The sequence below is a fragment of the Chroicocephalus ridibundus genome, chromosome 14 (assembly GCF_963924245.1).
Source record: "Chroicocephalus ridibundus chromosome 14, bChrRid1.1, whole genome shotgun sequence".
In the NCBI taxonomy this organism is placed as follows: domain Eukaryota; kingdom Metazoa; phylum Chordata; class Aves; order Charadriiformes; family Laridae; genus Chroicocephalus; species Chroicocephalus ridibundus.
Window position 1 is genome coordinate 9,125,332 of NC_086297.1, and position 13,972 is coordinate 9,139,303.

The window sequence follows — 13,972 nt, forward strand, 5'->3', positions numbered from 1 at the left end:
ACAAACTTCAGGAAACACACGGAAAAAGAGGAGGCCGAGTTTTCACATGGACAGCGAAAACACTACAGAAATATGAGGTGACCTACTTACACAGAGCCTCCGTGAGTTCATATTAAAGAAAACATTTGTCTTTCATCTCTCTGCCCTCGCGCTGCCAGCGCTGGGCTCGCGGGGTGAAAGCGGCCCCTCGAGCTCATCTCTGCTCCGAAGATGCTCGCTCTGCGCACGCAAGTACCTGCCTCCTCCTTACCAGCTCCCCGCGGCGGGGAGAAGGCTGCTCTGCCGGTTTTGGCTACCGCAGCAGCATCCCGGGCTAGTGACAGGCTGCCTGCAGGATCCCCAGGTGCCCAAGGGGAACCTCTGCTCGCAGGCTGGCTGGGCGGCAGCTCAGCGGCTTGAGACGGGCCAGGACGAAGCGATGCGCAGGAGAAATGAAGGAAGGAGGGAGGTTTCTGCCCAGCAAAGCCAGGGCACCACTGTTATTCCCAGCTGCACACCATTTGCCTCCCCGTCACCAAGCTGAGCCATCCCTTTACCCAGTCCCATTAAAACACCTCAAAAATGGTGTAAATAATTCAGGAGAGGAGTCAGGAGGTGATTAAGGAGGATGCTGGGCTAGCAGCGACCCATGGGCTGTCATCTCCACTCGCTCCCGAGCCACAGCCACTGCGGGGTGATGCACAGCGGGGCCGGAGCAGCCCTGAAGCAGCTGAACGGAAGGAGGCAGACCCTGGCGCAGCAGCGTTACTGAGCACCCATTTGGGAGGATACATCCATCATTCCTCAAGCCTCCCCCGCAGGGTCACATCCCCCATCACCAGTGCTGCGAGGAAGCCTAACCGGGTGGAATAAGTGTCTTTTGGGAACCCCGTCTCCAAAGGCGCTTCCCCCACCTTGTGGCTGTGGCACCAGGATTAAAGTTTGATTCTCTGTGGCATTAGGCGTAATCCTCCCGAGCCAGGGGATTGCTACACAGCGCCTTAAAAAGGGCAAGCGGAAAGTGGGGCAGGGAAGGGGGAACACCTCAAACCCTCCTGCTACCCCGGCTGCCCCCGGCCACCCCAGGCAGGGGCTCCTGGGGACATCCCAGCATCGCCAGGGTTCCCCAGGAGAGCGGAGTCCCCTTCGGACACACACTCCTGCTTGGCACCATCTGTTTCATTTTCTTACGAGCGCAGCAGTTGTCACCCCAATTAGTCAATTAATCATTTTCCAATCAACTAATTGGCTAATCAGTTAAACACGGCTCTGACTAAAGCCCCTGGAGATCGTCCTGGATGTGAGCAAGGAGCTTTTGGGGCTACCCCGTGGCAAACAGCCCAAGGGCATCTCGGGAAGCAAACAGGGGCTACTGCCGGGGCAGGAATTTCCTCCGCGTTTCCCGGAGGAAGGAGAAGACCATCCCCAAGCGCTCGGGGATTCAGACCCATCTGTACCCTCCCCGCAGGGTGCTGGCACTCACCATCCTCATCCTCCGGCTCTCTCACCACCAGCTTCTCGTTTTCTGAGTCCGGATCTTCCTCCTGGAGGAGTTAAAAACAGAGGAGAAGGTGCTGTGCTAAATAACTCCTGCTTGGCCAGGGCTCCAGAGCCCACGGGGCAGAGACTGGAGCTCCCAAGACAAGGGCTGGACACTTCTTCCCTGTCTCCTTCATAGAACAGGCCAAAAGGATACTCACTGACGAGCGAGGTTCGTTAGTCTGCTTTCCTCTTGCTAGTCAGTGGGGGGAAATCGGCCTTGTTTACGGCACTCCCCCCGCAAAGGCTGCAAAATGCAAGTGCCTCCCCCTAATCGAGGGGATATTAAGGTTTTTAAGAAGAACCTGTTATCCCAATGTCCCCAGGCACAGCCTTGTGCCTGAGCACCCTCCTGGGCTGGCACCCTCTGCCAGCACCCCCCCACCCAGCCCAGGGATGTGCAGGGGACGGAGCCATGACCCACGGGGACCTCTGCATGCCTCCAGGCCAGGCTTGGATGGACCATCTCAGCGCTGGGAAAAGGCAAGTCCCCAGCAAAAGCCACCTCGAAGCCGCAGGCCAAGCAGCTGCTCCGAAGCACAGGAGCACTCGCCAAACGGGACCAGTGGTCGAAGGCCACCCTGGGACCCCAGCAGGAGCCCTCCCATCCTCGCCTGGCAGCAACCCCTGGGGACACCGCTGGCTCCCGTGGACCCCTGGCCCCTCGCTCCTGCGAGCCGTGCCTGCCCACAGCCACTGCGGCAGCAGGGCTGGTCTCTGGAGCACACACAGCAGCAGCAACAGCTTTATATTTTATATTTTACTTTTATCTTTTATAAAAGTGAAGCGATTGTGGAAGTTTTGGGGGTTGCCTCCTACAAGCTACAGCAAGCTTTATCAAGCCCAGATTCCTTCCCCTTGTGGTACACACAGCAGAAACTCATGCAAACGGCAAATGGGGAGGGAAAGGAGGGCTCCAGCATATGGACGTGCTGGAACGTGTCCAGAGAAGGGCCACGAGGATGATCCGAGGGCTGGAGCACCTCTCCTGTGAGGACAGACTGAGAGAGTTGGGGTTGTTCAGTCTGGAGAAAAGAAGGCTCCGAGGAGACCTTATAGTGGCCTATAGGGGACCTACAGGAAAGCTGGGGAGGGGCTTTTTAGGATGTCGGGTGATGGTAGGACTAGAGGGAATGGATTAAAACTAGAGATGGGTCGATTCAGATTGGACGTTAGGAAGAAGTTCTTCACCATGAGGGTGGTGAGACACTGGAACAGGCTGCCCAGAGAGGTGGTGGAAGCCCCATCCCTGGAAGTCTTTAAGGCCAGGCTGGACGGGGCTCTGAGCAACCTGATCTAGTGGGAGGTGTCCCTGCCCAGGGCAGGGGGGTTGGAACTAGATGATCTTTAAGGTCCCTTCCAACCCGAACCATTCTATGATTCTATAGGTCCGGAGAGGACAGGGACACACGGCAATGCTCCCGAGTACATGCCTTCCTCCCACAAAGCACAGCACCCAGGCTGCACACCCCTGTGAGCTGAGCCCAGAGGGCAGCAGCATCCTGGAACACGCATCCTCCTGCATCCCTCTCAGCCCCCTGCATCCCATTCCAAGTGATGGGGCTGGGGTGCAAAAGGCAAAGCACGCGGGAGAGAGGGGGAGGAGCACGGAGGGAGCCTGGCAGGCAGCCACGCTCTTGAGCACACGGGAAAAGTCGGGGTGAAGGAGACCTGAGGGAAATGAAGACAGTCCGAGAAGGACCCTGCGTGGAGCCAAGGCTTTGCAATGCATGGCTTTAGATAAACTCCCGGAGCGCGGTATGCAGCCCTGACCCAGAACTAGGTTAGTTTGTCATCGGGGAGGAATGCGCATTATTCACAGCCGTTTGGCTTCTTCTCACCACCCTGCTCTTGGGATCTCCAGAAGGACACGCTGCTGAGACCCCCACCCCCTGCAGCCACCACTATTTTGGGCCGTGCTTACAAACATGGACACTTCCCACCGGACACCCGGGCTTCCCCCGGGCATGGCTGGGAGGGGGGCAGCACCCAAAGGAGCGGCCTCAGGGAGGGTGCAGGGAGGGGATGTTCAGCCCCGGCCTCAGGGACGCAGCCATGAGCCCAGGGCAGCAATTCCCGATCACATCCCTCTCTCCCTGTGAGCCGGGATGTCCCCAGGGAGACCCGACCCTCCAGGAGCTGGCACAAGAAGGGATATTTTAGCTTGTTCCCTGCCCAGGCGTTAGAAACTGAGCATTTCTGAGCATTTAACAATGGAAGCAAGTAGGAAATTCGGGTGCCAAACCTCCAAGAAAGGAAAATATCTGCGCTCCAACCCTGAGGAAGAAACATTTGATGGGAGCAGAGAGGGAGCAGCCGGGGATGCCAGGCTGGCGGGTGACAGCAACGTGCCGTGGCCGTGCTGGGACTCCCCCACTCGTGGCAGCCAGTAGCTCGCCGCAGCGTGACATTTTTCTGCTTGGATGGCTCAGAGGCAGATGCCAGCGCCTCCCTTCCCCCCGCGCTGCGGCCCCGGCCTCGACATCCTTGTCTGTCCCCCTCGCCGGGGCTCAGCCATCGCTGTGCCACCCCCAGAGCCCCCCAGGCTACCTTAGCCTGACCCCCAAGAGGAGCCAGGCATCGCTCCCTGCACATCCAAGCAGCACATTTGCAGCTGGAGCACTGTTTCTCTCTGCTTTAAATAGACCAAGCCACTAAAAGCCCAACCAACCCCCCCTAGGGGAGCACAGCGGGCAAGTTTTGCCCCCTCCATGGCCACTGCTACCCCGGGATGGTGTCCCATCCACGCAGGGACACCAGAACCCCATTGTGCCACCCTCCCCAGGTCGGCGCTCTGTCCCACGCACCTCTGCCTTGCTGGAAAGTGCTGCATGGCCGCATCCGCCCTCCGCTTGTCCCGTGTGCCCGAGGCTGGACCCGGGTGAGGCACCCAAAGGTGGTATCTGGAAAGAGACAAAAAGCTTTGACACAAACACCCCCGAGCCCTCCCCGTGCTTAACCGACCAGCCCCAGCAGCACCAGGACCCGTGGCCAAATCTCTGGATGTGGCCAGCAGCCCGCCTTGCCCCGTTGCCCAAGCCCACGCTGCCTCCGATCCCCGTGCCAAGCCGTGGTGTGGCTGCTGGAGTGAGGAACGCCAGAGACCTTCAACACCCAGACTTGGAGCCAGGGTTTGGAGCTTGGGACCTGCCCTCCGCAGCAGCCCCATCCCACGGGACCGGGACGCTTGCACGGAGCCGTCGGTGAGGGGGAGCAGCTCGGCCAGCGCCAGGCTCGGCTGCCGGGTGTCCGCAGGGCTGGAGGCGGCTGCCTGTGACGCTGATGCAGCAGATCAGGGCTAACAGGAGGGGACAGGAGATGAAGGGCATGGTACACGCAGTTCGTTAACATTTGCAGGGTCTGCTCTGCCAGCTGCCTTCTCCATCACCGGGTAATACCCCCTTGAAACCCTCCTGTCCCCCCACTGCAATCACGGAGCTGGGGCTTCCCTGTCCTCTCAGCCCCACATGAGCTTTGAACACAGAATGGCCTCGACCCCCCCTGCCAAGCCTCCCTTCCCCTGCCCTCTCCCAGCCCAAATACTTCCCAGCTGATCCTTTCCCTGCTGCAGAGGAGGGTACGCGTGGGCAGGGAGCGGGGACATCGCGTCCATTGGCCTGGCAGCGAAATACCAGCGCCGGGCTGGGAGCAGCCTCCGGGCTGCTGTGAAAAACTGTCAGCAGGGACAAACCCCCCCTCCCCGAGCCTGGCTGTGCCCGCAGCCGCTGGACGGAGGGGAGAGCCCTCCCTGCATGGAGCATCCCGACACCCCCTGGGAGCCTGCCCCAAGTTTCGGGGCTCCTCAGCCCTCCTGAGGCCAGTTCCCCTCACAACCGAGGGGCAAGTGCAGCTGAGCCGGGGGCTGCCATGCCCGCGGGATGCTCTGCGAGAGCAGGGACATGTCCCGCAGCCAGAAAATGGAGGGGGAAGGTGTTGGGGCAACACTGGGAGATTTGACAGCTAAAGAGGACACCACGGCACCCCGGGCCCGGCTCTTCTATACGAAGCACAGCCCGGGGGCGGTACAGGGAGACTGTTTTGAGCGGTGGGGAATGAGGGAAGCCTGGACCAGGGCCAGATGGCAGCAGGAGCTGCTGGAGAAGCAGGGACTTGAGTGCTCCGGCCGCCAGCCCACGTCTCTCCGCAGTTGCATGCTGACCAAGAAAGCCTCCCCGCATTAAAAAAAAAAAAAAAAAAAAAAAAAAAAAAGAAAAGGGCGACAAGAAGCACTGCGGGGAGACTACGCACGTCATTATCCAGGAGCATCTGGAGGAGACTTGACACGAGCCGCCCAGGCCAGCTGCTGCAGCAAACAAAGATCGCATTGCTGCCGGCAGCGGGACGCGTTCGGCAGCAGCTGCCTGGCCCCGAGGAACGTGCCCCATGCTCCCTGCCTGCTCCTGCCTGCGGGCGGGACGGACCCAGCCCATGCCGTGACACATCCCGTGCCCGCTTATGGCTGAATCACACCTCGGCGCAGCTCGCCAGGGGCTCCGGAAAGCCCAGCGCCTGCCACCGCAGGGTTAAAATCCAACAAGTCGTTTACCTTAAATACCAATGCGGCAATACATCTGTCTCGGCTTTTGGCAGCTCTTGGCTTTAGAGCTGAAGCATTTGTTGGATCATCAGAAACACGCTTTTGCCCTTTAGCTTCCACTCCCCGCAAGCGAAACGCCTGCGCATGGAGCTGACTCCGGCAGCGGAGGCTTTGGACCGAAGTAGAAGCGAGGATAAGACCTCCAGGGACATTTTGGGCATGGGCAGCACCGACAACAGACGGAGCTGAGTCACTCAGGGGAAGACAGCTGAGACGCAGGAGCTTGGTGTTTTCCCCCCAAAATCCCCCCTCGTGGCTCTGCCACCACACGAGCCCTCTCCCAGCCCTACTGGAGACGGAGGCCGGGCTCCCCGTCACAGCATCATCTGGTTTTCAGTTCATTTCTGGCCATTTCCTCCCCGCTTCCTCCATCCCCGGTGCAAACCCCTCCGAGCAATGGGTTTCCCTTCTCAGAAGGGACGCCAGGAGGCCGTGGGGGTGGTGTGTCCCTCTCCCTCTGTCAAAGGGACAGCCCCGGCAACTACAGGCAGGATGGGGACAAATGAGTGCCCCATTCCAGCTCCGGGAAAAGGGAAGATCCCAGGCTGCGAAGCAGGGGGAGAAAAACCGTCTTGGATTAAACTGCCGGGCCCTGCGTGTTGCCATTTATGGCTGCACTTTCTGCTCCAAGCCTGATGCAAGACATTGCAAGAGGGAAAGAAAGCAGACAGGAGACAGCCAGCCAGAAAGAGAAAAGCCAGGAAGAAAAGGGGAAAGAAGGCGGCTTTTTTTTTAAAAAAAGGAATAAATAATAACGCTGGGCAGAGTTTAGCAAAGCAAAGCAGCTGCTATGTCGGCGGCTCCTTTTCACCCCGCTGCTGGGGGCTCTCCATCCTCCCGCCAGCCAGAGAAGCAGCTGCTACTGAAGGAGAGCAGTTTTCCTGCCCGCGGTGATGGTCCTGCCTGTCCTGGGGTGCCCGGCGGGGGACATGCCTTGTGCAGAGGCGGCGCTTCACAGGTCTGACCCCCCGCAAAGTGTGGGAAGCATCTGGTCCCACCAGTGTCCCCATCACTGCTGCGGGCAGATGAGCCACGGAGCGACCAGAGCCCCACCAAAGCTGCGGGGCCATCCAGCCCCCCGCGAGGGGCCAGGCAGTGCCAGGTCTGCCGAAAACACCGAGTCCCCGCTCAGCAGCGCCTGTCCCTGCAGACACCGTCACGCCCCGGTGCAGCACCCCCAGCATCGCGCCCAGCCAGCTCATCCCCTGCTGTGCTCTGGCCTCTGGCAAGCGAACGCCACAGGCACCCGCACCGGGGCGTCTCTTGCTGCCATGGATGAGCCAGGCCGCATCCCGGGGCATGGAGCGGCGGGGGGAGCAAAGCCTGCCCTCAGCTGGGACGCTCACCCGGCTGCCATTCTCATGGGTGGGCACTTCAGAAGGCAACGAGTCCTCTGTACGCTGGCTCTGTGCGGGGTCCCAGCGCCGTAGCCAGCCCAGCCGGGACTGGGCGACCACCCGGTCCCGCTGGAGGGGACACAATGTAAAGCCCCCACGCCGCTGTGCCCCAACCCTATGGCTGGGGTGCAGGGGAGGGACACACACACAAGGTCCCCAGGGGGTGACACACATCCTGCCTCGCTTCCCGGTGTGCAGACACTGCAAGAGACGATGCGGCAGAGTTCGTTAGCGGCATGGACTGCTCCGGGTGAGAGCCGGGCACAGCCGAGCGGTTACGGGTCCGGCAGGGAAGCTCCACATCCCGCTGGTGGGGGCCCGTGCCACTGCCAAGGCTGCGACGAGGAGTAGCCCATCATCACATCCCTCCCCACCGCGCTGCGGGACGGCAGAGCTCCTGTCCCAGCCCTGCCGCAGCCTGCACAGTCACCAATTAAAGCCAGGCTAATTAGACACCCTCTGCCCTCCGGCACGGGGAAGGCAGACAGGAGGTATTGGAGGGGGAGATGCTGACTTTGGAAATTTAAAGAGGGTCTCTGCTGGGAGCTGGGTGGTTTCTGCTTCTGCTGCCTGGTGTGTCCGGGGGCGTTGGGAGCCCTGGGAAGGCACAGATGGGGGTGGGGCACAGGGAAAAGGCGTCCGGAGCTTTGCAGAAGAGGCAGGTGACATCCCCTTTGTGCCGCTGCTATCCCAGTGACAGCACAGCGTCCTGAACAGGCAGCGTTTGCATGACTTTCCCTGGCCAGGACGAGCTGGGCACCTCTGAGCTCGAGGTCCCCCCTTGCCAGCTCACCGCCAGAGCTGTCCCCTCTCTCCCTGCTGTCACCCGCTTGACCTGGCTCTGCCTGAAGCCACCAGCTGCGGTTAACCCTTGGCAAACCAGCCAAGCTGCCATGCCCGGCAGAGAGCCTGGCGCTGCCCGCTTGCCCTCCCCATCTCCAGAGCGTCCTGGCCAGGAGGGCATCCCAGCGGTGGCTCCGGACCACCACTGAAAACCCTGCCCTGTCGCTGCCATCTGCCATTTCCAGGCCAGAAACACCCGTTACAGAATTGGAGTTTTCTAACCAGTTCTCACAAGAGCAAGACTCGGCAGCCCCAGCAACGCTGCAGTTCCCACCCAACAGCTTTTCATTAGGGGATCGCTTTGACAGCACCGCCTCATCCGGTAACGAGCTGGAATGGGGATGAGAACAGACAGCGACACACTAATTAACTTTTTTTCAGTGATGGGAGCCAGCAGAGACAAGGGGAACCACTACCAGCAGTTAATGGCGACAAGGACTGCTGGGCTCCTTGCCCTGCTCTGCCACTGCTTCATTTTAGAGCCGTGGGCACGGTGCTGCGATGGTCCGTTCCTCCCAGAGAGGGGCAGGGAAGCCTGGACCCACATGGATTAAAATTGCCGGATGAGCCACGCAGCTGCCCCAGCTCGGGGTGCTCGGCAGACACTGGTTTCCATGGGCAAGGAGACGGGAAGGAAGGAGGCACAGCTCCAGCCGGCCATTAAACACACCGAGGCTGCTCTCCCCGCGCGGGTTCGTCCGTCAGCATTTTGGTTGAGTAGTTAATGGCTGCAGCGAATCTGGACCAGCCCGGTGCAGTACGTGCTGAGCAAATGGGAGGGGGAAAAAAAAAAAAATATGGAAATAAAGCTCTCCGAGTGCTGAGCACAGCCCTGGGCTCGCAAGGTACGGAGTCGGCCAAGAAGCCCTGAGCCTGCAGCAGCCCCGACGCTGCCGGGAGCCCGCAGCCGGGTGGATGGCACTTGGGAGCCTCGTCTGCTGAGTCACATCAGGGGACCGCAGCCCTCAGCCGAGCCAAGACGGGTTTGATCGGGCACATTTCTATCAGCAGCCACCTGCAGAGCACTCCCTGCTCTTCCCAAGGCCAGTCCCATCCCTGCCGGTAACATCTGCTGCGCCTTGGCCTAAGCAGCGCTGGAGGAGGATGATGGAGCAACTTTGAGGATATTTGCAGGGAGCATCTCGCAAAAACGGGGAACCCAGGGGAGAATCTGCAGAGCTGTGGATGGTCTCTCCAGCTCTGCCCGCAACATGGGCCCCTGGATCAGCAGCCCGGGCGCTGCTCCCCTCTCGCACGTGTGCGGTGCCGGCTGGAAAGGCACGTACTCCCTCTGCCGTGCCACCCAGCACCACGGGACTGCCAGGCTCGGCCAGCGCTGAGTGGTCCTGGCAGCCACGAGATCACGCGCGGGCCAGCGCTCCCAAACACTTACTCAGCAGCGAGAAGCATCCCTCCCCCTTCCCACTGCTCTCCACCACCACCCAGGTCGCAGCCACCGCCTGCTCCCCGTCCTTCCCCACGAGATGCTGCTCAGGTCCAGGGCTACTTGCCCTGCCTTGCTCCTACAGTGAGATAGGCATTTCCCAGGAGGAAAAACTGGCCAGGACCCTACTCAGCTCCAGCATCCCCTTCGCTCTGCTGTGAGAGGGGCCGAGGGCAGCGCAGCAGAGACCCCAGTCCCACGGGACCCAGCCAGGCTTCTGGAGGACCCTGTGCCTTGAGTTTGCTCACCTCCAGGTATGCAAAACCCTGTTATCACACCTGTGCCAAGTGGGGATAAAGGAGCCGAGCCCGTCTCTGAAGGCGATAAGCATTGCAGCCGTGCCTGCCCGAAGAAATCAGGGCTGGAGGGAGGGGGAACATTCCCAACATGACTCAAGCAAGCAAGACAGAGGAACCCATGAGCTCTGGCAGCACTGGATACGGCCATCTGTCCTGATGGGGTGCTGCACTTCATCAGAGAGCGCCTGGGTGCACCCCAGGCCCCACAGCAGCTCCAGCTGGGTGGCCAGCTTTGCTGCCGAGCTAGCCCAGCCGGGACCCAGCCAGCTAACGGCAGCCCAAGGGCACTCCAGCTTGACAAGGAGCCTGGTGCTCAAAGGCAGCAATAAATCACACGGCAGAGGGACAGATGTGGCTTCCAGGACACTGGGAGGAGGGCGGGGACTGCTTCAGAGCTGTACCCATGGCCAAGGGCTACCGGGAAAGGGAGAGGGAGAGCTCCGAGGCTCAGAAGTGACAAGGGGAGGTGAGGAAGAGCACAGGGAGGCAGACTCACATCCCAGCCCTGAGAGTCGGTCAGAGCATCACGGTACAGACAGGGGTGCGCAACCCCCGGGGACTTGCCCAAGGCCGTCCAGTGAGTCAGTGGCAATGCTTTCCAAGGCGAGGGCTGTGTGCGCACTGCCCGGCAGCCTGGATACGGTCGCTGAGGATTACAAATGCTGCTAATAATAACTAGCAGACGCCTGGGCCCCAGGCCTGCGCTCCCCAGCCGAAACACGTTGCCTGCACACGGACGACGCATCGCTCCTGGGCTTCTGAGCCGCCCCATTACTCACTTCCCCCCATCGGGACAAGGGGCCGCCCTGGGCAAAAACCACCAGCGCCGTGAGTTCAGGCGCCTTGGGTTGTCACCAAGTCCCATCCAAGCCGGGCAAGAGCAGAGCAAGCCCTTTCCATGGAGGCTGGGTCGCCCTTTTATTTTTAAACAAGATCCGGTGCTGGAGGAGGATTTACCAGGCTTTTATAGGCATCACTCCCCCCTCCTGCCCCCCCCAGTTCAGCCAGGGGTCAGACCTTGGGGCCAGCGTCCTGCTGGGGTTGGGAGGGAGGGGGAAGCCTAAGGGACAGCGTAAGGGAACCGGGCGCTGGCGAGGGGACAGCTTGCGGCAACCTACAGAAAGAGGATGCAGACGGGAAGAATAAACACACACACACACCCCCCAGCACCTGGATTAGCTCTTGGGAGAAGGAAAAGACTCCCAGGGGCTGGATGTGCAGACAGAAGCCCACACCGACATACGCTTCTCTTCCCTTAAGTCTTCGCTATTTTGATTATTTTTAAGTGTGTACCTTTGGGGGCGGTGGTGGAAAGGAGACAGAAACACCCTCCCCACCGTTGCCACCCTCGGGGACAACGGGCTTGTCCCCAGCCGAGGGCAAACCCCGTCTTTTGCCGGCACCTCCCTTGTTTTAGAGGGAAAACCCGGGCGCTGCGCTCCTTCCCCGCCACCCGCCGGCGCCAGCCCCTCCCGCGGGGCCGGAGGCAATTGGGAAGGGACGCTGCCGGTGGGGGGGGACGACGACACCGGCTGCGGGGACCCCAGCGGTCCCGGGGGATGGGGAGAGGGTCGGCAGGGAGCCGGCCTTACCTTGTTCTCGGCGTCCTCACGGTTCCCGGGCTCCTGGGGCTCGGCGGGGGGCGGCCGGGGGATGCTCTCGGCGGGGGGCGGCCGGGGGATGCTCTCGGCCGCCGCGGGGCTGGGCTCGCCCGCCGGGCCCGGCTCGGCCACCGCCTCCCGCTGCTCGCCAGCCGCCTCCTTCCCCTCCTCGCCCGCCCCGACCTCCTCCACCGGCACCCGGGCCCCCTCGTCCTCCGGCCCCTCGGCCGCCTCCGGTCCCGCTTCCTCCGGCGCCGCCGCCGCTTCGCCGCCGGGGCCGCCCTCCCGGGCCGGCTCAGCCGCTGCCGGCTCCGCCGCCCGCTCCCCCTCGCCTCCCCGCAGCCTGACGAAGACGGAGGCGAGGACGATGGCCAGGACGGTGAAGAGCAGCGGGACGGCCAGGTACAAGTCCACGGCCACGTCCATCCTCGCCCTGCTGCCGGAGCACCGGCCCGACCCCGACTGCGCGGCCGCGGAGGGTGCGCGGCCAAGCCCGCTCGGCCTGCGGCGGGGCTGGGCAGGCTCTCAGCCGGCTTTACCCGGCGTCATCTGCCTGGGCCCTGCCCACAGCCCCGGCCCCCCCCCTCTCCCAGGCCTCGGCACCCCCCTCCCGCACGGAGCCATCAGCCAGAGCGGTCCCCCCCCTCCCCGGCCCGTCGGGGATGCACACCCGCACCCACGGGTGGGATTTGGGCAGGGGGGCGACCGGGCGAGGAAGGCTGGGGCTGCAAACAGCGTCTGGCTTGGGACAGGAGGATCTTTCATTAGACACTGCCCTATATCCAAAAAGTCATTCCCAGACCATTCCACGCAGTCACTTGCATCATTCATAACCGTTTGACTTGGAAAGGGCTCTGTCACCCGGGATGCTCGCTGTGGGCAGACGGGCACCCCCAGCTTGGCGAGCTCAGCACAACTGCAGGGAGCTCTGTGCAGGTTGGGGTGTCAGCTGGCCTCCATGTACCGCTTAACGAGCATTTGCACCTTGTTAGCCCTTGGCTGGGGAGCAGAGGAGCTGGCAGGGCAAGGGAAGGATGTCCCGACTCTCCCTCGGTGAGGAGCATCTGGCCATGCGTCTACGCCAAGCTTCAGAGCATCCCTCCACCCTCCCCAGGAGCTGCGGGCAATACTGGGGGCGTGTTTGTGCCAAAAACTGCTGTCGCACCCAGCAGGGAAGTGGGTGCTGAGCAGCGGGGCTGTGAGAGCCTTCCCCTGAGCGCCTTGTGCTGGGGCGTCGGAAAAACAGGAGGCTCAAAAACCAGGATGTGCCCAAAAGCAATCACGAGCTGGCAAGGAGACTGGCCAAGGGGTTGTCAGGTCCTTCCAGACGCTGCCACCAAGGATTTCCTGCCTCTTGAGACCGCTGGGAGGATTAGCCAACCTTTTTTTTTTTTTTTTATAGCCTAAGCTATTCCTGCTGGGGTAAAACCAGCACGGAGCTTTCTCCCAGCCGCAGGCAAGGGGAGCAGACATGAGAATCCGCCCCCAAAGTTTCCTCCAGGGAAAAGGCTTTGGAGATACCTCCCAGAGCAGAGATTTTTATTGACTGGCTAAAACCAAAACATGAACAAAGACAGGATTAAATCCCCAGGGTGGGAGGAAGGAAGCGAAGCCATGATCCTCACTGCGGTTTGTCTTTATTGGTAATCCTATCAGGCAGGCAATCGTTAGCGTATGGATAATTGTATTCTTAGTAACAACCAACCGTGGTACTTATCTTCCCTTCTCCTGCGTAGCTTTGCCTTTCCTGGGCCCCAATCATCAGAGCTGCTCTAGACCTCAGCCAAAACATCCAGAGATGGCAGCACTGTCTGGTTCAGCATCTTTTTTTGATGTATATTTGGCCCATTCTTCTCCCTCCCTGCCCAAATCCATTCTTGAGCTTGGCGAGGCTACTGGCTTCCCAAAGTTTGACTTGGTAGATGGAAGTAGTGGAAAAGCACGAGGGATGTAACAGCCAGGACTGCTCCACCAGATCAATACACAGGGGTATAAATAGGTCTGGAGTACAGCGAGACTGAAATCCGCTCTCAAGCAGCTTCTGGAAGACCCTTCCAGGGGCAGAAGGAGCAAAGAGCCTCTGCCAAAGGGTTTACGGCAGAGCCTGTCCGGCAGGACAGCGTGATGGCTGATGGGAGCCTGGCGCAGCCTCGGGTGTGCGATACGTTGTGGTATGTTTGGGAATCAGCAGTTAATCAGGTTTGCCTGTATTTCTTCTGTTTTTTAAGTAACCCTGGATGACCACCTGCAGCAGCCGCAAAGGCATCCTCCCA

The 13,972-nt window shown here is 60.9% G+C and overlaps 1 protein-coding gene across 5 annotated transcripts in view; it reads right to left on the minus strand.

Moving 5' to 3' along the window:
- The window catches only part of MXRA7 (matrix remodeling associated 7), a 30,799-nt gene extending 18,541 nt beyond the window's left edge, over window positions 1–12,258 (minus strand). For all 5 annotated transcript variants that reach the window (XM_063351953.1, XM_063351956.1, XM_063351957.1 and 2 more), the window contains exons 1-3: window positions 11,691–12,258; window positions 4,326–4,421; window positions 1,463–1,523 (exon numbers count right to left, since the gene is read on the minus strand). In XM_063351953.1, the coding sequence (XP_063208023.1) occupies window positions 1,463–1,523; window positions 4,326–4,421; window positions 11,691–12,125 (592 nt within the window). In that variant the 5' untranslated portion in view covers window positions 12,126–12,258. The remainder of the gene's footprint in view (window positions 1–1,462; window positions 1,524–4,325; window positions 4,422–11,690) is intronic.
- Between the last annotated feature and the right edge of the window lie 1,714 nt (window positions 12,259–13,972).